The 25380-nt window shown below is 37.6% G+C and overlaps 2 protein-coding genes across 2 annotated transcripts in view; both read right to left on the bottom strand.

The window, feature by feature from the left end:
• LOC117992983 (venom acid phosphatase Acph-1-like) overlaps positions 1–25380 on the bottom strand; it is a 520874-nt gene that overhangs the window by 251546 nt on the left and 243948 nt on the right. The window lies entirely within an intron of this gene.
• Positions 13825–25380, bottom strand: part of LOC117992870 (uncharacterized) — a 177981-nt gene continuing 166425 nt past the window's right edge. Inside the window, exon 4 of the mRNA XM_034980583.2 lies at positions 13825–17890. Within this exon, the coding sequence (XP_034836474.1) occupies positions 17076–17890 (815 nt within the window). The 3' untranslated portion in view covers positions 13825–17075. The remainder of the gene's footprint in view (positions 17891–25380) is intronic.

The following is a 25380-nucleotide window of genomic DNA, read 5'->3' as shown; positions in this document are numbered from 1 at the left end:
TAGAGATTGTGTACAAGAGAATCGGCCCCAATATTAACTTGACTATAATATTATACTTTTGATGGTAATTAAGACTTCGACATCCTATTTGGACGATCTGGGATTTAATCCCAGGCATGCACCTATAATTTTTCGGAGCTATGTGTCTTAAGCAATTAAATATCACTCGCTTTAACGGTGATGGGAAACATCCTGAGGAAACCTGCATGCCTGAGAGTTCATCATAATGTTCTCATAGGCGAGTGAAGTCTGTCAATCCGCACTTGGCAAGCGTGGTAGACAATGGCCAAACTCTTCACATTTTGAGAGAACCGTGCTTAGTAAGGCCGGCAACGGAGTGATCATGATGATGATGCAATTGCATCTTTTTAACACGCAATAATGATATTTAAACGTACAAAATGAGGGAATTATCTTAATATTATATAAAAGGAAAACATGACTGACTGACTGACTGATCTATCAATGGAAAAGGAAAGGAAAGGCATTCCGAACCAGTGGTAGATGCATTCGTAAGAACTTGTAAAAGTTTATACGAATAAAAAAGATTTTTATTTATTTATTTATTTAATGCACAGCTTAAACAACTGGACGGATCGGGCTGAAATTTGGCATGCAGATAGCTATTATGACGTAAACATCCGCTAAGAAAGGATTTTTGAAAATTTAACCCCTAAGGGTGTGAAATGGGGGTTTGAAATTTGTGTAGTCCACGCGGACGAAGTCGCGAGCATAAGCTAGTTAAGGACATATAATCCAACGATGTGAACTTTATTTGTTCTTTGTTTGTCAACTTTAACCATCAGGAAGTTCACCGCATTGTGACATAATCATAAATCCTATCTCAAACACATTGTGTAGAACTTTCTGAATATAAACAAGGGTGTCGTGGCCACAAGTTATCTAAGATGAACTCGGTTTCGCGCATAGCTTGGGGATAATAGCTGTTACGCAAAACTAGCTTATGCTTGCGTCTTCGTCCGCGTCATCATCATCATCATGATCAACTCATCATCGGCTCACTACAGAGCACAGGTCTCCTCTCAGAGTGAGAAGGGTTTTGGTCATAGTCTATGCAATGGTGCTGGCCATGTGCGGATTGGTAGACTTCAGACACCTTTGAGAACACTATGGAGAACTCTCAGGCATGCAGGTTTCCTCACGATGTTTTCCTTCACCGTTAAAGCAAGTGATTTAGTTCATTAAAACGCACGTAACTCCGAAAAGTTAAAGGTGCGTGCCCGGGATCGAACCCCCGACCTTCGATTAGAAGGCGGACGTCCTAACCACTAGGCTTCACAGCTTCGTCCGCGTGCACTACACAAATTATAAACCCGTAGTAAGTACTTCGAGAAATCAGTTATTTCAAACAGAGCAACATACTTAGCCGTTTAAATCAAATTTCAGTTAAAAAGTGTAATATAAAATGCTTGCATATAAACACTTGCAAGTAACGACCTCTCTACTCCAAGCTGTTAAGCGGGGCGAGCTTATTTTAACCGCAATTTGTCAAAGTCAAGCGGGAGTTACAAGATCGAGAAATGAAAAATATTTATACAGCTTCTCAGCTCTCTGTTAAAATATTGAATTAATTTACACTAGTTTCTGTAAGCGAGTGTGATAAATTTAACATAAAAGGGTACCAGAAGTGAGTTAAAATGAGACAGAAAAGAAGGGCATTATAAGCTATTTTTGGATTTGATTTTGATTTGATTTTTAAATGTCATTTATTTTTATAATAATTACAAAAAAGTTATGCAACAGTTTTTCAAGATAACTTATTGCTAACAACAGTATTAAATATTTCTTTGTACAGGCTAAACACCTTTATAAATATATTTTTGGATTGGTTAATTGAAATGTCCTCTCTTTTAAACCTGAGCGCAGACATTGGTCACACGCGCAGAGCTTACCGAGAGGTTTAATCTTTATACTAACCTAACTACAACATTAAACCGGATCAGGCACCTAAACGCAAAGCATTTAATAGTCGAGTGAGTCTGCATCTGAACACAGATCAACCGCTCATATTTATACTACTTTCGACACAAAATGTTGACGCAACGATCACGTGACTTCTGCCAGAGATAATAAATTATAAAGTGCGATAACAAACATGCTTTTAAAATGAAAAGCTGTTTTAATTTTCAGCAATTATATCATAATAGGTATCAATCAATCAATCAGCCTGTTTGTGTCCACTGCTGGACATAGGCCTTCCCAAGAGCTCACCACCACACACGAAATTCTGTCTTCCTCATCCATCCACTTCCCGCTACAATAGGTATACAATAGGTATACAAAAAAATATTAAATGTTAAAAATATTAATTATTTTAATAAAAAATATTAAAAACATAATAAGTATACAAAAAAATATTAATTTTTTTTAATAAAAATATTAAAAAATATTAAATGTCACTTAACGATAAAGAAAAACATCTTTAGGAAACTTGTAAGCCTAAAATCCATAAATACATAATAATAATATTATATAAAAGGAAAAGCTGACTGACTGACTGACTGATCTATCAACGTAGGTACAGCTCAAACTACTGGACGGATCAGACTGAAGTTCAGATAGCTATTATGACGTAGGTATCTGCTAAGAAAGGATTTTTGAAAACACGGGATGTATTTTTAAAAATCCTAAGGGTGTAAATTTGAAATGAGATGAAATTGAGTGTGGGTCTGTGGAATTTTTGTAGTCCACGCGGATGGAGTCGCGGGAATAAGCTAGTTGATACATAAAGTTAAAATGGCGTCTGAGAAGTCATTTTGTACGCATAATAATTGATGTTTTAATTAAATTAACAACCAACAAAGCGTATTTAACAGTCACCCAATATTGATGTACACGACAATTGTATTACATTGAATCACAGTGACCAATTAGTTAGTACATGAATATTCAAATTGTGTAGTTAAGTAGGTAACACCTGTTAGGTGAATTTGATCAATATCGAAATTGTGTTGAAAAGGTCTTATAACACTGCAGTAGAAGAATAGGGTAATTAAAATAAAATAAAATAAAATTTACATTATATATAATAGTCTATGTAACATCTCTCTTATACTTACAATCATGCAATAAATGAATAAATCTAATCTAACCTAATCATACATTAAGATACCTTACGACTAACTGAAATGGTTAAAAAACTCATTTCAGATGTCACAGGTCACAGTTATTACTTTCTGTTCTTATCATGGTGTACAGATAGAGCCAATAACTAAAAATAGGTCTGGGCATCCCTTCACAAACGACCTTGAGTAAATTGTATTGTTAGAGCTCCGAAGTCTTTCCCAAAAGGATGCTACGCGAGTTTTAACAATACAATAGAAGTCGGACACCCCCGCTTCGGCAAACATAGTAGAAGCACTACAATACTTCTAATATAAAATAGTAATAAAATGACGTGATTTTTTGTATAGTGGAATATAGAAGAACTAGCAAGAAACTCGGCAGTTGCTCTATTGCAAAGATTTGATATACAATATTATGCTTTGTATAAAAAGTATTTGCACTCCTGCGCATTTCTGGAACGGATTGGGCAAATTTGGCATGCAGATACCTAGCTATTAATATGATGTAGATTTTCAGACATCCGCTAAGAACGGAAATTTTGAAAATACAACCCTCAAGGGAGTAAAACAGAGGTTTGAAAGTTGTGTAGTCCATGAGGACGAAGTCGCGGGAGCTGAAATGAGCTATCTTCTTCTTCTTCTATATATCTATATATATATATATATAAAAGGAAAAGGTGACTGACTGACTGAATGACTGACTGACTGACTGACTGATCTATCAACGCACAGCTCAAACTACTGGACGGATCGGGCTGAAATTTGGCATGCAGATAGCTATTATGACGTAAGCATCCGCTAAGAAAGGATTTTTGAAAATTCAACTCCTAAGGGGGTGAAATAGGGTTTTGAAATTTTGTAGTCCACGCGGACGAAGTCGCGGGCATAAGCTAGTATTTTATACTAGCTTATGCTCGCGACCAGTAGTTTGAGCTGTGCGTTGATAGATCAGTCAGTCAGTCAGTCAGTCACCTTTTCCTTTTATATATATAGATTACGCTAGACAGTAACTCGTTCAGCCTTTAAACATACTTTTAAGTTGCTGCATTGGATCAAAAATGGCGCAGTTCTTGAATACTGCTACTGCTATTCTTGTTTAGTACAAATCGTGGGAAATTCAATGGAAAGCGGGAAGTCCGCATCACACCTTATTATATTTTATTCACGGTTAGTGGAGGAGCGGCCGCGACCGGAGCATTTAATAATCGGTCGAGTCTCGAGTCGGAACGAGACTCCAAGATGGCTTCCCCGCATCTGATCACGTGACTTTCGTTTCAAAAGGCGGCAACTACAAGTGCGATAACACAAAAGTTTGACATGTAATCTTAAAACTCGAATAACATTATAGGATCGTATTCCGTCGTGTTTTTTGTAAGGGCAAAGTGGCGGAACAAGCTAGTATAAAATATTATACTCGTTCAGCCTTTAAAAATACTTTTAAGTTGCTGCATTGGAACAAAAATGGCGCAGTTCTTGAATACTGCTACTGCTATTCTAGTTTAGTACAAATCGTGGGAAATTCAATGGAAAGCGGGAAGTCCGCATCACACCTTATTATATTTTATTCACGGTTAGTGGAGGAGCGACCGCGACCGGAGCATTTAATAATCGGTCGAGTCTCGAGTCGGAACGAGACTCCAAGATGGCTTCCCCGCATCTGATCACGTGACTTTCGTTTCAAAAGGCGGCAACTACAAGTGCGATAACACAAAAGTTTGACATGTAATCCTAAAACTCGAATAACATTATAGGATCGTATTCCGTCGTGTTTTTTGTACGGGCAAAGTGGCGGAACAAGCTAGTATAAAATATTATACTTGTTCAGTCTTTAAAAATACTTTTAAGTTTGCATTGGTGCAAAAATGGCGCAGTTCTTGAATACTGCTACTGCTATTCTTGTTTAATACAAATCGTGGGAAATTCAATGGAAAGCGGGAAGTCCGCATCACACCTTATTATATTTTATTCACGGTTAGTGGAGGAGCGACCGCGACCGGAGCATTTAATAATCGGTCGAGTCTCGAGTCGGAACGAGACTCCAAGATGGCTTCCCCGCATCTGATCACGTGACTTTCGTTTCAAAAGGCGGCAACTACAAGTGCGATAACACAAGTTAGTATAAAATATTATACTCGTTCAGCCTTTAAAAATACTTTTAAGTTTGCATTGGTGCAAAAATGGCGCAGTTCTTGAATACTGCTACTGCTTGTTTAGTACAAATCGCGGGAAACTCAATGGAAAGCGGGAAATCCGCATATCACCTTATTATATTTTATTCACGGTTAGTGGAGGAGCGACGGAGTTACTGCGCCAAAGCTGTTTACCACAGGAAGTCGACCTACAAAAGAGGATTTTTTTTGTGAAAATTAGAGGGAAAAAGTTCGTTATGGTGAAAAAATATAATTCAAAATGCAGAGCTATTGTCCCGGTAATGATTGGTTTGTTGATTGAATTCGATTTGAATTTCACTAGCATTAATTATTACTATAATAGAGAGAGAGCCAGCGCATGCCAGACCTTCGTTATTTTATAAAAGCTGAAAGTTTCATAACCTAACCGCAATATTAATTTGATTAAGGCACAATAATTGCTAGAGCAACCACTCAATCAAAATGGCGACCTAAACACAAAAAGCATTGAATAATCGGACGAGTCTCGAGTCGGAACGAGATTGGCTTAAAAACTATCAACCGCTCGCATTTATGCAATCGACTCGAGATGGCTTCCTCGCATCAGATCACGTGGCTTCCATTTCAAAAGGCGGCAACTAGACGTGCGATAACACAAAAGTCTGACATGTAATCCTAAAACTCGAATAACATTATAGGATCGTATTCCTTCGTGTTTTTTGTAACAAATCGTGAGTTATTCGACGGGAAGAGGAAAATCCTCTACTCAGTACTCACCTTGTTATATTTTATTTACTGCCAAAGAATTAGGGCAATATTTATGGCGATCGCGAAAAAAAGCCATTCGCTGTTGAAGGACGGGGACCACAAAAGAGGTTTTGTGTTCCAATTGCGGAAAAACTTTTTTATTGAATGACTGTGCTTGAATAGTGAGTCTAATATTGAAATGTTGTGATGTATAAACATACCAGAAGTGCAGTTAAATATTAATCACGACGCGAATAGGCTTATCGAGAGTTTTACCTTTTATAATAACCTATCTGCAATATTAACTTTAACTTGAAGCTGTGGTAGCCTAGTGGTTAGGACGTCCGCCTTCCAATCGGAGGTCGGGGGTTCGATCCCGGGCACGCACTTCTAACTTTTCGGAATTATGTGCGTTTTTAAGTAATTAAAATATCACTTGCTTTAACGGTGAAGAAAAACATCGTGAGGAAACCTGCATGCCTGAGAGTTCTCAAAGGTGTGTGAAGTCTGCCAATCCGCACTTGGCCAGCGTGGTAGACTATGGCCAAAAACCCTTCTCACTCTGAGAGGAGACCTGTGCTCTGGAGTGAGCCGGTGATGGGTTGATCATGATGATGATGAATATAAATTTGATTAGGCCCCAATTGCTATTGCGACCACTCAATCAAAATGGCGACCTAAACACAGAAAGCATTTAATAGTTGGTCGAGTCTCGCGTCAGAACGAGAATTTTTCAAACACCCGCTTAAGAATCATCAAACACTCGCATTTATAACAATCGATTCAAGATGGTTGCCCCACAAGTCACAACAGATCATGTGACTTTCATTCAAAAGGCGGCAAACACAAAATGCGATAACAGATGCCATATTTAGATTGAGGAAGATAATATTATAACTATTATAAGGAAGACATTTTAAGATGAGGAAGGAGACGAGAGGGCAAATGCCTAACAACAAATTTAAAAAAATTTGTAAAAAGGCTGCCATTTAATTTAAAAAATATTTTTTGTACCTCAAGTTATGTGCTATATATTTTAACTAGCTTATGCTCGCGACTTGTCCGCGTGGACTACACAAATTTTAAACCCCTATATTTTGACCCCCGGAGTTAAATTTTCAAAAATCCTTTCTTAGTCGATGCCTACGTCATAATAGCTATCTGCATGCTAAATTTCAGCCCGATCCGTCTAGTACTTTGAGCTATGTGTTGATAGATCAGTCAGTCAGTCAGTTAGTCAGTCAGTCAGTCACCTTTTCTTTTTATATATTTAGATGTAGATAACGGGTAACACATACCACGATTAATTTCATGTTTTATTTGTCGATATTTCAACCCAATTGCACGGGTCGTGGTCACGACGGGACTGCGGTGCTACGAGAGATGACGTTCGAGCTGTCGTTATCTACATTTTTTTAAATAAAAATAGCGAGCAGGTGGGTCACCTGATGTTAAGTGATTACCGCCGCCCATGAACCAGTGGAACCACCAATGCGTTGCCGGCCTTTCAGGAATTTGTTGGTCCGCCCCTTGAATAACCCCATGGTGTAATCTAATGGGAACACTGCCGAAGGGAGTTGATTCCACAGTTTGCATGTGCGCGGAAAAAAGGATCTGGCACAACGTCTGGTCGAAGTGCACCGGACAATGTGGGTGGAATTGTTAGCGGTGGCGTGCGGTGCGGTTGTAGAAAAAGGAGCAATGAGATCAAACAGACAGATAGATAGACAGACAAAAATTTGAAAAACCTGTCATTCAGTTATGGTACAGTTCAATTAACCATATAGTTATTTAGAAATTACAGACAGACACTTCAATTTTATTTCTTAGTGTAGATTCGAATTCGTTATTTTGCTGAAACATTTTGCATTATAAGGTGTATTTAATTCTCTGTTTATTTGCGTAGGATACAAGGTTATGGGGTCGACAAGGGCCCAAGGGGTGGTGTATGGTGTAAACACACGGTGTGATCATAATCGCCGCGAACGATGGTGCCCATCCATCATGCTCTGTGCACACATGGTGTTTGCTATAGCATTAGCCCCTTGATGGGGTTGTTAATGAATCACTATAATTAGAAGAAAAGTATTCTTATTATTTTACTAGCTGACCAGCCCCGGCTTCGCTCGGGTGGAATTTAGAAAATTAGCTTTGGGGTAGACTTTCAAACATCCTGATTTCAGGACCTATTTCGGTACCTACGTATTTTTTCCTTTTGTAACCGAACCCAATTATCAATTTTCATGGAAATAACTTCAAAAATGATGGACTTTCATACAAACTTTCATCCCTTATTTAATCAAAAATCAAATTTTTAAAAATTCTTAACCGAAAACCTGCATACCAAGTTTCGTCGATGTAACTCTAAAAATGATAGACTTTCATACTAACTTATATCCCCCATTCACGGGGAACGGGTAAATGGGGGATATAATAATGATATAGGTACACCCTGTATATCAGGTTTCCCAGTTTAACCTAGGCGAGCTAAAATGATCTTCAAAACAAGGTTAGGTGCGAGTGAGGTGAGATTGTAAGCGGCAACCTTTGTGACTGATGGCTACCATTCATCAAACCCAGCCGCCTCACTACATTCCCGTCCAATTTATCCTTCCATGTATCATTTATCTTCATACCTCCGAAAGCCAAAATAACACCTCCTTATATTATAATTATACTAGCCTTTACTCACAACACTCGGGAAAGCTATAGGTCCCGAAAATTGCTGTTGCGTACGAACCATGTCTCAATAACATCGAAATGACGTCAGTCAAAATAAAAAAATACCATCAGCTCGATGTCAACGATAAGATCTTAGTAGTACTTAGAAATTCTTTGGATCTACTACCTACCTGCCAAATTTCATGATTCTAGGTCAACGGGAAGTACCCCATAGATTTCCTGACAATAAGGCGAAAAATCCGAAAACCGTGAATTTGCAGTTACATCACAAAGACAAATTCAAATTTGTTCATAAACAAATATTTAGTATATACAACTTTCAAAGTAAGATTAAAATACCAAGTGGGGTATCGTATGAAAGGGTTTTATTTGTACATTCTAAAACAGATTTTTATTTATTTTTATGCTATATAGTTTTGGATTTATCGTGCAAAATGTCGAAAAAATACGACTGTAGTACGGAACTACGAAAAATAATACGACTGTAGTGTGTGAAAAACGCCAAATTAATCGCGGTATTTTCCCGTTATCTACATTAAAATATGTAGTACGGAACCCTCGGTGCGCGAGTTTGACTCGCAATTGGCCGGTTTTTTCAGGGTTCCGCACCTAAGGGGTGCTAACGGGACCATATTACTAAATCTCCGCTATCCGTCCATCTGTCCGTCAAAGTATAAGTTACGTAAGTATATAGGTAGAAGAATAAGTTCAGTACCATGGTACGGAACCTTTCGTGAGCGAGTCGGACTCGCACTTGACCGGTTTTTCACCAAACACGGTGTAAAAGCGTCCATATAACGCCCGCGGCGTCGCGGCGGGCTCCCTTTCCATATTTTGCATAATTTTTGAGAGTTGTCAAGTTTCCCCCACATTTAAAATTCAAATATTAATAACTCGCCCCAAATGTGCCGGGTCGCGGGTTCGAATCCAATTATCGCGAGGAATGTCTTTCAAGGGTATAATATCTGCTGGTAATTGATTTACAGTCAGTTGGGAATCTCAGTTTTGATGTCGTTAACAGATTGAATAACTTGTTAAAGTTACGAAAGTGGAAATTTCGATGATAAACGAAATTTATACCTTCATAGGTTTGTGATAAAATCGGTCAAGTGCGAGTCAGACTCGCACACCAAGGGTTCCGCACCATCGTACACAATTATTAATTTTTGTTAATTTTCATGACAGCTATTTCGTTTTTTTTTTTAAATATTTTACTAGCTTATGCTCGCGACTTCCTCCGCGTGGACTACACAAATTTCAATCCCCTATTTCACCCCGATAGGGGTTGAAATTTCAAAAATCCTTTCTTAGCTGATGCCTACGTCATAATAGCTATCTGCATGCCAAATTTCAGCCCGATCCGTTCAGTAGTTTGAGCTGTGCGTTGATAGATCGGTCAGTTAGTCAGTCAGTCACCTTTTCCTTTTATATATATTTAGATAATTTATATAGTGTTTACCTACACTTCAAAGAAATTTTTATCAAAAATTGCGGACCGGCAGGAATCAAACTCGCGTCTCCTGGAATCGCGCACGACACTCTGACCACTAAGCTACGGCTCGCTTGCTGCCAGTGACACATTTAAAAATACAACCCCTAAAGGGGTAAAATAGGGGTTTGAAATTGGTGCAGTCCACGCGGACGAAGTCGCGGGCACAAGCTAGTCAGTTATACTTTCTTAACCTTATTGAGTCTCAAAAGTAAATTCAAAGTGTGATTGCAAAAAGTTTCGCGCAAAATTTTCATTCGGAAAATTTAATATTTTCTCATAACTACCTACTTCGGATATTTCTTTAAACAAATCCTCAAAATGCCAACCTTTTTGCGCAGACAGTCATAAAAACTTAGTAAGAGAAAGCAATTTTCGGAGATTTATTTACTTTTCGAAGATCTTAGGGTAGAATCGCACTGGGGATTTTTGCTGATGACTTCCGTGTGCTTATTGAACGTTTATACGACCTCCCTGGCGCAGTAGTAAGCACTGTGGTCTTATAAGTGAGAGGTCCCGGGTTAAATTCCTGGCAAAAGCTTTTCGGGATTTTTTAAATAAAAATGGCGAGCAAACGAGCAGGCGGGTCACCTGATGTTAAATGATCACCGCCGCCCATGAAAATTTGCAGTACCAGAGGAACCACCAATGCGTTGCCGGCCTTTCTGGAATTTGTTGGACCTCCCCTTGAATAACCCCATGTTTGTAATCTAATAGGAACACCGCCGAAGGTAGGTGATTCCAGTTTACATGACGTGCGTGAAAAAAAAATACTAACTATTAAAATTGGTGAGAACATATTAGGGCACATATTGGCGCCGATTCTCTTGTCTTTCTCTAAACTAAATTTAGAGTATCTGCATCGATTTCTTTTTTAATATTACTAAAAAAGGGCGGAACATGAATTTTACATTTAAAGACTTTAAATATTACACGCTATAAATTTAAACAATAGGCTCGCGACTGCCAGCTAAAGGCTCGAGGTTTGACAGCTCTAAATTAAATTTAAAACTGTCAAACTGTCTCCGACCTTTTCATTATAAAGAAGAGAATCATCTTTTCATTAGTAAGAAGAGAATGCGAATACTCTAAAATTAGGTTGTGCTCAGAATCAGTACCAGTGTCTATTTCTGGCTTAATTTTAGGAAATGACCGTCCCGAAATTGGCTCCAAAAATTAAAACTTTCCTCGTCGACAAATCAATCAGTCGCCCCAACCTTGAAACTTTAAAGGTCAAAGAAAACATAATGCCTCAAACTTTGTAAGTCAAAGTTTTGTGTATAAGGCTTTTATGCCCGGAATTAATTTTATAAAACGCTCAAATTATATTTTAATGACTGTTCTACACTTTCGGTGACCCAGCGCTTTCAAAGTTGTGTAGTGTAATTACCTCATATAAACTCTGTTTGTTTAGAAATTACCAACTATGTTTGTATAAAGGAAAGTTTGTAACTTTTAAGGTTTTCTTTTCTCTATCAATTTAAAAAACTGGGCACAAGTGAGTCGGACTCGCACACAATGGGTTCCTTACCATCATACAAAAATAACATTTTTTTGGAGTTCCGTACATCAAAAGGAAAAAAGAACCTTTATAGGATCACTTTCTTGTCTGTCTGTATGTCTGTCTGTCAGTCCGTCTGTCCATCTGCCCGTCGTGTCTTGTCAAGAAAACCTATAGGGTTCTTCCCGTTGGCCTAGAATCATGAAATTTAGCGGGTAGGTAGGTCTTATACCACACGTAAGGGGAAAAATCCGAAACCGTGAATTAGTGATTATACGCCCAAAAAATGTGTTCATGAACAAATAATTAGTATTTTTAACTTTCAAAGTAAGATTAATTTATCAAATAGGGTATCATAATATGAAAGGGATTTACCTGTAGATTCTAAAACAGATTTTTATTTATTTTTATGCATTACGCATTTTGATATATCGTGCAAAATGTCGAAAAAATACGACTGTAGTGCGGAATCCTCGAAGCGCGAGTCTGAAAGGCACTTGCCCGGTTTTTTTTACGAATTTCCAACTACAGTAATGTATGTATGTAATGTAGTTCACCATAATAGTATTTTCAATTTTCAAACTAAGATAACTATACCAAGTGGTGGTGGTAAACAGGTTTTTATTTACTTTTATGCATAATAGTTTTTGATTCATCGTACAAAATGGCGGAAAAAATACCCGAGTATGGAACCCTCGGTGCGCGAGTCTGACTTGGCCGAACAATTTTTGGTTGGTAGTCCGGATAATCGCGAATGCGTATAACTGAGGGCCGGATAATCGAGTTTCTAATGTAGTTGGATATTTCGAAATAGCCAGAGTATCCTTACTTAAAACTGAACAAGTTTACAGCCATCTTTATTAGTATTACTCCTGTAATTAGCGCCGTAGAATTACATGTAATTATATACGAGTGCCTGTAATTTTCGTTGCGTGGCTGGTTTAAAAAGTAGGCTTTGATTTGATCACAGATTAAATTATTTTTATAGAAATACCTACTTATTTGAAGACTGGGATCCCTAGGTGCTAGACTGGTGACCTTTTTTTTTAAATTCTATTCAAGTTTGCCCTTGACTGCAATCCTGTGACTGAAATCTCACTGGATGGTAAGTGATGTAAAGTCTAAAATGGAAGCGGGATAGCCTGAAAGGGGTATGGCAGTTTTTAGGGTTCCGTACCTCAAAAGGAAAAACGGAACCCTTATAGGATCACTTTGTTGTCTGTCTGTCGGTCTGTCAACCTACCGTTGACCTAGAATCATGAAATGTGGCAGGTAGGTAGATCTTATAGCTGGCATAAGGGGAAAAATCTGAAAACCATGAATTTGTGGTTACAACTCACAAAAAAAAAATTGTGGTCATGAACTAATAATTAGTTTTTTCAATTTTTGAAGTAAGATAACTATATCAAGTGGAGTATCATATGAAAGGTCTTCATTTGTGCATTCTAAAACAGATTTTTATTTATTTTTATGCATCATAGTTTTTGAATTATCGTGCAAAATGTCGAAAAAATACGACTGTAGTACGGAACCCTCGTTGCGAGCCTGACTCGCACTTGGCCGGTTTTTATTATCCCCATGCCCCTGGTCTTATTAGTGAGAGGTTTTGGGTTCGATTCCCTAACAGAGGCTTGTAATTTTATAATTTCTAAATTTCTTGGCTGGTCTGGTGGGAGGCTTCGGCCGTGGCTTGTTACCACCCTACCGGCAAAGCCGTGCCGCCAAGTAATTTAGCGTTCTGGGACGATGCCGTGTAGAAACCAAAGGGGTATGGGTTTATTAAAAACTGCCATACCCCTTCCAGGTTAGCCCGCTTCCATCTTAGATTGCATCGTCACTTACCACCAGGTGAGGTTGCAGTCAAGGGCTAATTTATATCTGTACCCGTAGTACAAGATTTTACGTCTCACCAAACGAAACCAAATTCGAGAGTCGAAATACTTCCGCGTTACAGTAAAATGGATCTAAACAGCCTTGAATTGAAGTCAAATATTCAATGCCACTGATTTTAATTTCGCAATGTTTCCGCTTGGAGCGCTGGCTGTAGAAGTGTAGACAAACTTGAAGTTTACTGTAACGCGGAAGTATTTCGACTCTCGAATTTGGTTTGGTTTGGTGAGACGTAAAATCTTGTACTACGGGTACTGCACATAAAAAAGGAATCGTCAAGGTAAATAAAATGCATCGGCGTATATTTAAAATTGTATTTTTATTAATATTACATACGGTAATCATGTCACTCCATATTATTGGTCCATCCAACATACCACACACCGTATAATGTACAATTACCATTTATATACTTTGGATGTTAACATAATATATTAAATTATATTAAAAATATACAGGCTGATATTTTAGGAGCAGTCAGTGTGGAAAATTTGAAAGTACCCAGTAGGTTTCGGTGTGTCGAATTTTTTTTAGGTTCCGTACCCGTAAGACTACAACAGGACAGCAGGTTCTAAGCCTCTGCTGTCCATCTGTCTGTATATCTGTCCGTCTGTCTGTCAGCGGGTATTTTATGAACCGTAATAGGTTTTTCTTATGCCGCTTTAACAACAAATAATGTTTTATTGCCGAAATTGTTTTCACAATAAAAGACCTAAAGTTTTCTAAGACAGTTTCCCTGTATCTCCTATGGTTTGGGATTTCTCCATCCCAGTTTAAAAAAAACACACTGTATAGGTAGGTGGTAGGTACAGTCCATTCTCTATCTGTACATTTTTGTTTTGCCTCACTAACCTTTCCCAAAATTTCACTCTGTAAAAATATATTACATCTGAAATCATCTCACAAATTCAATAAATATCATAATAATTTCAATTTTTATTTACATTTATACAGTCGAAAACTCAATTTAAAATTTTTAACTAGCCAATGTAAAGCGATTACTTGAAATATTGGTTAAAATTATTACACTATTAGGTATTTAATATTTATCTATACATTATATTTTAGATATTATATAATAATAAAATTGTATTACAATTCTTCTAACTTTAGAACTAAGGCACATCTAGCTTAACATTTATCATAGTTTTTGACATAAATATTTAATCTATAAGAATATTACACTAAAAATATCAAAATTCAGCAGTAGGTATTTTCTGAATAAATATTTTTTTATATATGGGCTGAATCTTATTATATAAAAGGAAAATGTGAGTGACTGACTGACTGACTGAGTGACTGATCTATCAACGCACAGCTTAAACTACTGGACGGATCGGGGTGAAAGGCATGCAGATAGCTATTATGACGTAGGCATCCGCTAAGAAAGGATTTTGAAAATTCAACCCCTAAGGGGGTGAAATTGGGGTTTGAAATTTGTATAGTCCACGCGGACGAAGTCGCGAACATAAGCTAGTAATAAAATATATATCACCCTTCTAGGGTTTATACAATACAATATGAGCTGTTCAATATAAAATAAAAGTTCTACGTCTTTTAATTTTTCATTTGTTTAATTTTTTGTAAGTTCGTGTTGCACTTATTTGTAGAGTTCTTTTAATATTCCCCGCGAGAATTTTCTGAAAATCATTTTTTGTTAAAACGACAATAATTTAAATTAATTATCTTTCGCTAGATGTGCATTAGCCATTGTTTTAAATCCATTTTGGCGGCAACGAGATTATCAAACAAGGCCTGTATTATACTAATAATGCAATGCATTAAGGTAAGGACAGACTAACTTACTAAGTACACCTACGCAACGTATGCCACGCAACCGTTTGTACGATATTCTTAGCGAGGTTGCGTACAAAACAAACGCAAGTTTGATTCGTCAAAGCACACATGTTTGCGCTCAACTACTCGGCTCCGTTCGTTTCCGCTTCAATCAAAACGCACTCTGACTAAGTAGGTATTTATTGTATTCATAGGGATCCATTAGAATCCAATAAAACATGAAAGCGTTGTAACCCTTTATCGTGGTTGAAGCAAAACTTTTTTCACTTTGTGGCACTCACTTCCGTCCGTAAAAGATCTGCTGGTCGTTCCCGGAAAACTTGCGTATTACAAAATTGGCTGAATTTATGGTATTCTTGTTGTGACAATGCAATGTAGCCAATACTGAGCGAGCATGAACCAATCAGATGTGATTCTGATCGTCACACGTCATTTTACCTTAATCGAGCCCCTGAGTTACAGTACGCGGCCGAAAGTAATGTACATCGACCTTTAGAAGGAGATAGCAGATTTTTTGTAGAGCGCTGTCTCTGTCGTTGATACCGAAAAAACGTCATAGAGGTATGAGTGACAGAAACAACGCTCTACAAAGCCGCAATGTCATCCTAAAGGCAGATGTACATTACTTTCGGCCGCGTACTGTACTGAAAAAGTTTTACTTTAAAAAAACATGTGCGTCTGGCAGAAAAGTACGTTGCTTATAGTAACTAAGTACGTTGCGTACAAACCAACAGTCTGTCTTCACCTTTATTATTTTCATAAGCACCAACATTGGAATGATAATAATTACGACTTTATTCTCAATTAGTTAATTAATTAATATACATAATATACAATCTAACAATTAGAATGATTGCTTGTATTTAGGGTGACACTATATTATTATAGTTTATTCGCGTAAAATTAGGGCTCCTACACACAATTAAAATTATATCTTTGTAGGACACCTAACACTGCGGTGCGGTGAGTTGCGGTGCGTTTTAAAATCCGTAAAGAATTTAAATCAACTAAAATCCGGCGCTGAATTAATTCCGGAGTGCGTACTTAGTAAATAAAAATCCTGTATTTTGTAAAAATTAAATTCCCCATAAAGTACTGCTATACAAAAAATCACATCATTTTATTACTACAGTCCAAGACCCTATTATATAATGGTGTCTTGTAAGAAATGCTTATAATCTTAAAGGAGCCCTATAGTTGTTAGTCAAAATAATGACTAATTTGTGAGTAGCTCACGTCAAACTCATTATTGACTAATTTCTTAAACTGGAGATTTTCAAGTAAAGATTTTTATATAAGCCTGTGAAGATGATACTACTAGGGGCTCAATTTGAATGCCATAAGTCTACTTTGTCGCATTATTTACAAATTGTAAAAAACCAAATTAAATTTGAATTTCGCGGGCAGACCCGTGTTTTGGGACATTATGTTTTGAAATCTAATGTTATAAATCTGTCTCATTTCAATTCTAAGTAAAGTCTGTGTAAAGTCAACGCTCTACAGACCTCATTCTCAGCTATAAAGAATGGTTTAAAAAACAGTTTCCTATATTCCTACCTAAGGACTCAGATAAAATTAGAACATTTTAATAATAATAATATTATTATCTTAATAGTACAAAATATTACAGTAAATAAAACTATTTTATTCCAACATAAGTTAGGTACTCACTCAATCATCACCCACGCAAAAGTTAACGCTTCGTCAGAATGTCCAATAAGTATTTCTAAATTTATACCTACAACAGAATTTTTTTACACTTGAGTTGCATTCTCAATCGTATTCAGAAACGTTTCCTTTATGGGTATGTCCCCGGAATTTCTTTTCCTCGGTTTGGGGACAGGATTCAATCGGGGCTTTGTTACACTATTGTACCCTACTTTTGAATCCCTTGACGAGTTTAAAAGACTTTCGCTTTCCGTTATCTTTACTTTCAAAGGCCTATGATCGGAAGACTTTCGTGAGTTAGACATAGCTTGGAGCATGAGCAATTGATTGTGTATATTTGGAGAGCTTAAGCTGTTCCTTGGTATTGTAGCGTGAGGAGTTCCTGGTGCTGGAGACGGTGCTGGTTCTATATCATCAGAAGCATCCAGATATCCTAACTTATTAATAGGACCTAAATCCATTTCACTTTTATTTAGACTGTAATAATTATTGTGACCAAAGAGTTTCATGTTAAAGTTATCATAGTATGGTATGACACCGTTTAGTGTTGAAAATACTTGAGGTTTTAGGCTGTTTTCTTGGTAGCTTAATCTAGGTCGTCTAGGTAAAGTTACATAGCCTTTTGTGTTGAGAGGGAGTTCTTGATAGTTCTGCAGTCTATTGTATAGTGCTGAATTTATTGAAGCTACTCCGTATGTTGGTGATTTTGGACTTTCTATGTTGAGGGATCCTTGGGGTCTTTCTATACCTCCAGCAGGTGAAATTTGGGTAGTCGCTCTTAAAGGGAATGATAGTAAATCTGGTGGATATGCTTGAGATTCTTGTGACAGTCGGTCTAGAAGAATTTCTTTCGGCATCTTCGGTAGCTCTTTTTCTTGACGGTTGTGATCTTCGGTAGACGCTGCAACAAAGAAGTGCATTTGTTAGAATATAATAGAAATATATAAAGTCTTGACTGACTGACTGACTTATATATCAACGCACAGCCTAAACCGCTGGTCCTAGAGACGTGAAATTTGAATGGTGTGTTTTTTGTAAAAAGTAGGTATCCACTAAGAAAGGATTTTTCGAAATTCTATCCCTAAGTGGGTTAAAAGGAGGTTTGAAATTTATGTAGTCCACGCGGACGAAGTAGCGAGCATAAGCTAGTAGAATAGAAATATTCTAATGCCGTGTGAAAGCAGACTAAGAAAATCTTAACAGTAACTTTGTTTGTAATGTTATGATAATTACAAAGTTGTTAACTTTCATTTAGACTTTCTTAAAATCTCACTTGGAGTTTTACCAAACTTTGTCTTTAACAAAACGTAACTTACGTAACAAGGAGTAGAAATAACAATTAAACAAAGAACTAGGTACCAAACAACGTACTGAAACAACATTTAAACAAAGTAAGTACCTAGGTAGCTAGCAAACAATTTCTGGGACCTGAATTCTTGAAGCGTGTATTGAACAATTCTCTACAGACCTTTGAGTAGCACGCAATAGAGGGGACATACGGTTCGACAAGGCTATCTTGGCGCGTGGCGAAAATCGGAACTAAGGTTGCTGTCAAGTTTTTCTTGTTTGAATATTTTAAGCCTTTGTTCTCCAACAGCGCCCCCCTGTCAATGCCATTGAAGTGCGAAGAGAGCCTTGTTGTACTGTAGCATTATTGTCTGATACAGTCTGATAAAGTTCTAGTGTTTTATTTGGGGGAAGTTGAAATTTAAAAAGGGTATCATGTATTAATATGATGAAAAAAACCGGCCAAGTGCGAGTTAGGCTCGCGCACCGAGGGTTCCGTGCTACAGTCGTATTACGGAACTTATGAATTGTCGAAGACAAAAAGGACAACTCTAAATAATATAATAGATAATATCTCGAGAGTGTTTTTATCTATTATTCCAACTTCTAGAACAATGCTATACTGTATTTTTGATTATATTTTTTCAAAAGCGAACATTGGGTACAGCACCTCCTTCCTCAGGAAAGAAATCGTGCTATTTTTCATCGCAGACTAAACTAATTTCCAACTCTGATATTCTACAAAATTTTGGCTCGAGCCTCGCTGTAACTTCAATTGGACCTTGGCACAAATAAGCATAACCTCGACTTTCCAGTATTTTTTGATTTATTGGTCCAGTATTTTTTCACTGTATTTTCAGACCAATCGGTCCAGTACTTTTTCAAAAGCAAATATTGATAAATTCGTCCTTTCTGAAGGAAGAAATCGCGCTATTTTTCATCGCAGAATAAACTAATTTTTCTACTTTTTGATATTTTACAAAATTTTGGCTCGAGCCTCGGTGTAACTTAAATCGGGCCCTTGCACAAAGGAGCATAACTTCAAGTTTCCTGTATTTTTAGATCTATTGGTCTAGTACTTTTTCATTCTATTTTTAGACCAATTGGTCCAGGACTTTTTAAAAAGCGAATATTGAGTATAAAGTACCTCCTTCCTGAAAGAAGAAATCGCACTATTTTTCATCACTAAACTAATTTCCAACTCTTTGATACTTTACAAAATTTTGGCTCGAGCCTCGCTGTAACTTCAATCGGGCCTTGGCACAAAGGAGTATAACCTCGTTAATTTTTTATGGTCCAAAGCACGGCAGCGACAAAAGAATGTTACCATGAAAATAGTCGACCGTCGACCGTTGTAATTTATGAGGAGAGATATCGTGCTACGAATTCGGTTGAAGGTAGGTAAAGTTAACAAGACTGCTAGACACCAGCGGCGAAGAGTCAATATAACACGATTCCTATCGGCTTCCCTTTAAGAATTGGCATAATATAGCGTAAGTAGGTAAATATTCACATAAATTCGGTAATACGTTCGTAAATACAAAGGTTCGATCGTCACAAATGCTAATTTTTTTTGTTATTACTAATTTAAGTTAAAAGCATAACAGCTAATGTAGGTAAGTAACATACACCTACAGTCCTACACCATACAAGCCGTAAAATATCGGATTCCCTGGTTAGATTTTTGCTTAGTATTTATCTCTTTCATTTCCCTAGCGAAAGCGAAAGCAGCGAACTAGGTCTGTCTCGCTCTACGGTTTGAGCCCACCAATTTAATCTGGCCCAGTAGCGAATACGAATTTGGAACTCTGACAGGTCAGACAAATTTGACGTAGTTAAGCCGCTAGAATCCGAGTTCCCGTATTATACCTCCAAATTAAAAATTATATTAATAGTATTATTTTAACAGGTACCTACATGCTACTATTTTGAGTATTTTGTATTTTGAAGGGTGATATTGATTTTGATTGATTATTATTTGTTTTTGTGAAGCGTCCATGCACGTTTGTTTTTAAAGTTGTTAGTAGTGTTTTATTTTGATATAATAAATTGGGGCTAGTGATTAATAACTAATAAGTGTAAGTTCGCGGTAATTTAGATTCAGTTTGGTAAGTCAACATCAGAAATTACCTTAATTTACATAGATTGTTGTTTAACAGATTTCCTGTTACGTAACGATAGTAATTTTTCTAAATCGAGTTTTGAAAACAAGAAGCGTCTTTAATCGATGGGGAACCTTTCCGGCTTCCCTTTTTCAGATTTTCACCCTTCGCCACTGCTAGACACCTACGGTTTTGTACTATTTTTACGGTTTTTTTAAAATAGAGATAGCGAGCAAACGAGCAGGCGGGTCACCTGATGTTAAGTGATTACCGCCGCCCATGAACATTTGCAGCACCAGAGGAACCGCCGATGCGTTGCCGGCCTTTTAGGAATTTGTTGGTCCGCCCCTTGAATAACCCCATGTTGTAATCTAGTGGGAACACCGCCGATGGGAGTTGGTTCCACAGTTTGCATGTGCGTGGAAAGAAGGATCTGGCACAGCGGACGGTCGAGTGCACCAGACATCCAGGTGGTGAGGGTGAAATTCCTTACGGTGGCGCGCGGTGGTGGTTCCGTACATGATGAGTGCTAACTGCCAGCGGGACCTTTTTACTAAGCCTCCGCTGCCCGTCCGTCTGTCTGTCTGTAAGTATGCCGTTCCTCGGAATTTAAGCTAACTCTGTACCAAATTTCATCAAAATCGGTTAAACTGTTTGGCTGTTAGATAGATAGACAGACAGACAGGCATACAGACACACTTCCGCATTTATAATATTAGTATGGATTTGGTACAGAGGTAGTTTGCATCCCGAAAATTTATATAGGCGACTTTTTATCCCTGAAAATCAAAGAGTTCCCACTAAATTATCTAATATAAAACAAAGTGTAGTTTCAAATTAAATTATAGCCTACAGCTTATTTGAGTATTTCTCATAATGTTTTTGTTTACAGAGAATAATATTACGGAAATGTTATTTTAATCATCCTAAAATCAATTCATTTCAGACGTAGAGTATTCGCATCCTCTTCTTACTAATGTAACATGAAAAGGACAGACGCAGTTTGACATTTTTAAATTTTATTTTGAGATGGTTTTAGCGCACCCGTGATTTTAGCGCACAGTCGCGAGCCTATTGTTTAAATTTGTAGCGTGCACTAAAATTTAGAGTCTTTAAATGTAAAGTGTATGTTCTGTCCCTTTTTAGCATTGTTAAAAAGAAAAGGATGCAGATACTCCAAATTTAGTTTAGAGAAAGACAACGGAATCGGTGCCAATGTAAATTTATATACGTAGGAGAAGTAGATTAACCGACATAGCTCAACGGGTTGCGAAGCTGAAGTGGCAATGGGCAGGGCACATAGTTCGTACAACCGATAGACGTTGGGGTCCCAAGGTGCTGTAATGGTGACCTAACACCGGAAGACGCAGCATTGGAAGACCCCCCACTAGGTGGACGGACGACATCAGACGAGTCGCAGGGAGCCGCTGGATCCAGGCGGCGCAAGACCGTGGCGTGTGGAAGTACCTACAAGAGACCTATGTCCAGCAGTGGACGTCTATCGGTTGATGATGATGATGATGATGAAAGTTATATGTACAGATATCGTCGATTTCATTACTAAAAGCAGATACGTACAAAGGACGATGTTCAATTAGATATCACAAGTTGTTTAATTTATTTACAGGTTGTCTTGGATCTCTGTGCCAGGCAGCGATATAATTAATGTTTTATTAGATGTGGCCGCGGCGCTTCATAGACACATTTTAGCGCCTCAATAGCTCAACTGGTAATAGAGTGGACTGAAAACCGAAAGGTCGACGACGACGACGGTTCAAACCCCACCCGTTGTACTATTGTCGTACTCCTAGCACAAGCTTGACGCTTAGTTGGAGAGGAAAGGGGAATATTAGTCATTTAACATGGCTAATATTCTTAAAAAAAATAAAAGTAGTACAAGTACCTACGAAGCCGAAAGTAATGTACATCGACCTTTAAGTCGAAGTCAAATGATTTATTCAAAACTAGCTGCCTCGGCGAACTTCGTACCGCCTGACAGTCGATTATTTTCAGGATTTTTTTAAAATTTTTCTCTCCGTAAGAACCATCCCCGTACGCCAAGGAATATTATGAAAAAATAATTAGCGAAATCGGTTCAGCTGTTCTCGAGATTTGCGATGAGCAACACATTCAGCGATTCATTTTTATACATACAAAATTTCTTTGAAGTGTTGGTAAAAGACTGTTTTAGCGAATGAATACACTTCACTAATTTTATACACCCTTTAATTAACATTTACACAAGCACAATACAATAAACGTACATTGGAGCAATAATAATGAAAAAATAAAAATGCTAGGAACAAAGTTTTAGCGCCCGCTCGCGACGCTCACAAGACAAAAGTTACATGAATGGCGCCGCCCGCTCCACCCAATCACAGCGGCGGAGATGGCGTCTCTTTTTAGGCGCGAGATTTAAATCTTAAACTAGATACCGCTGAGGGAGCCTCTTTTGCCTATTACTACGTGCTACACTGTAAAATTAAAATTATGAATCGTTGGAAAATGTGGTTGTACTACGAAGCGCCACATCTAGTGAAACCTTTTTTTTCTCTGTGCCAGGCAATTATTCGCACAATACGTACCCTCTCCAGAAACTTTGTAATCAAATCAAACTTCCCGAGACTATTACAAGTATTGCAGAGTTGAAACGTTGTTTAAATACTACGAAAAGGGAAGTAAAATAAGTTATTTTGTTCGTTAACGATGACAAATTAGCGATTAACTTTGATCTCCAGGCTTTGAGCTACGAGTAATTCCAAGTTAAAACGTTTTTTTGAGGTTCCGTACCTCAAAAGGAAAAACTTTTTTTTTTATTTTTTTTATTGATCAAGTAAATTTCAATAATACATTTTAAAATAAACAGTTCGCCATCCTCTAGAAACTGTTAAAGTGTATGTGAGGATGGCGAGTTCGCGTTATACAAATTTAATAAAATCTAGGTAAAAAACTGTTATAAAAATTAAAAGCTGTAAATTAGTGCATATTTGTACATGTAAAATATCGTTACATGAAACACTTCCTAGACCTAGACTAGGCATCCAAAGAGGCGGAAAGGAAACGGAACCCTTATAGGATCACTTTGTTGTCTGTCTGTCTGTCTGTCTGTCTGTCTGTCTGTCTGTCCGTCTGCCTGTCAAGAAACCTACAGGGTACTTCCCGTTGACCTAGAATCATGAAATTTGACAGGAAGGTGAGTCTTATAGCTGACATTAGGGAAAAATCTGAAAACCGTGAATTTAGGGTTAGATCACACAAAAAAAAATTTAAATTGTGGTCATGAACTAATAATTAGTATTTTCAACTTTCAATATGAAAGGTCTTCACCTGTACATTCTAAAATAGATTTTATTTATTTTTATACATCATAGTTTTGGAATTATCGTGCAAAATGTCGAAAAAATACGACTGTAGTACGGAACCCTCATTGCGCGAGCCTGACTCGCACTTGGCCGGTTTTTTTTAATTCAGATACAAGTTAGCCCTTGACTGCAATATCACCTGGTGGTAAGTAACAATGCAGTCTAAGATGGACGCGGGCTAACCTATGGCAGTTTATACTAAAACCCATGCCCCTTTGGTTTCTACACGGCATCATACCGGAACGCCAAATCGCTTGGCAGCACTGCTTTGCCGGTAGAGTGGTAACTAGCCACGGCCGAAGCCTCCCACCAGAACAGACCAGAATAGAATAGAATAAGTTTTATTCAAGTAAACGTTTTACAAGTGCTTATGAATAGTCAGGTAGTTTTAATTTATCACTTGACTTACAGTTGAAATTTAGAAATAATAAAATTCCAAATCCCTCCCACTAATAAGACGAGGGAGGTCGTCAAAAAATCCTACTACGATTAGGGGAAGAAAAATTTAATTATTTTGTTGGTAACAATGACAAATTAGCAATGGTAGGTACTACTTTGATCTTCTGGCCTTGAGTTATAGTATTTCTAAGTTAAATGTTCTAATATTTGTTGAAGTACTAAAAAAAGGAATTCAATACCCTTATTATAAATGCGAAAGTTCGTTTGTTTGTTGGTTTGTCCTTCAATCACGTCGCAACGGTGCGAAGGATTGACGTGATTTTTTGCATGGGTATAAATAAAGACCTGATAAAAATGAGCCTGCCAGTTTAAAAAGCAAAGGCAATTCCTGCATAGAATATAAATAAAGTATTATGAGATCGACATCCATTAAACTACGTCGAGAAGCAAAACTAACAGAAGTTATTGCTTTACTTAGATTGCATTGCTGCAAAGAACTTTTCAGTATTTTGTTTGCGCTTTATTTGTAAGGGGGAAAGCATACTGTAGACTTCCTGCCCTTTATTTTATACCAGACTAGAAATAGGGGTTTGAAATTTAGCCCGTCGTTCGTCCGCGTGGACTACACAAATTTCAAACCCCTATTTTACCCCCTTGGGGAATGAAAACCTTTCTTAGCGGATGTCTGCGTCATAATAGCTATCTACATGATAAATTTCAGCCTGATACCTCCAGTAGTTTGAGCTGTGCGTAGATAGATCAGTCAGTCAGTCAGCTTATTTTTATTTATTTATCGATTTATTTTTATTTATTCAGATAAAAGTTAGCCCTTGACTGCAATCTCACATGGTGATAAGTGACGATGCAGTCTAAGATGGAAGCGGTCTAACCTGGAAGGGGTATGACAGTTTTTTATTAAACCCATGTCCCTTTGGTTACTACACGGCATCGTACTGGAACGCTAAATCGCTTGGCGGCATGGCTTTGCCGGTAGGGTGGTAACTAGCCAAGGCCGAAACCTCCCACCAGACAAGCTTTTCATTTTATATTTCTATTAAGATGATGGCCGCAACTTTGTCCGTGTGGATTTAAAAATCCCCATGGAAACTCTTTTATGTTCCGGTGAAACTCTTTTAGTATATAAGTAGCCTATATCCGTTTGCGGGATACAAACTATCCATGTTGCCAATTTCGTAAAAATCGATTAAGCGGATGGGACAGCAAAACGTAACAGACACACG

Source organism: Maniola hyperantus, chromosome 22 (assembly GCF_902806685.2).
Source record: "Maniola hyperantus chromosome 22, iAphHyp1.2, whole genome shotgun sequence".
NCBI lineage: Eukaryota > Metazoa > Arthropoda > Insecta > Lepidoptera > Nymphalidae > Maniola > Maniola hyperantus.
The sequence above is the reverse complement of the archived record's forward strand: the minus strand, read 5'-3'. Positions and strand labels throughout refer to the sequence as shown.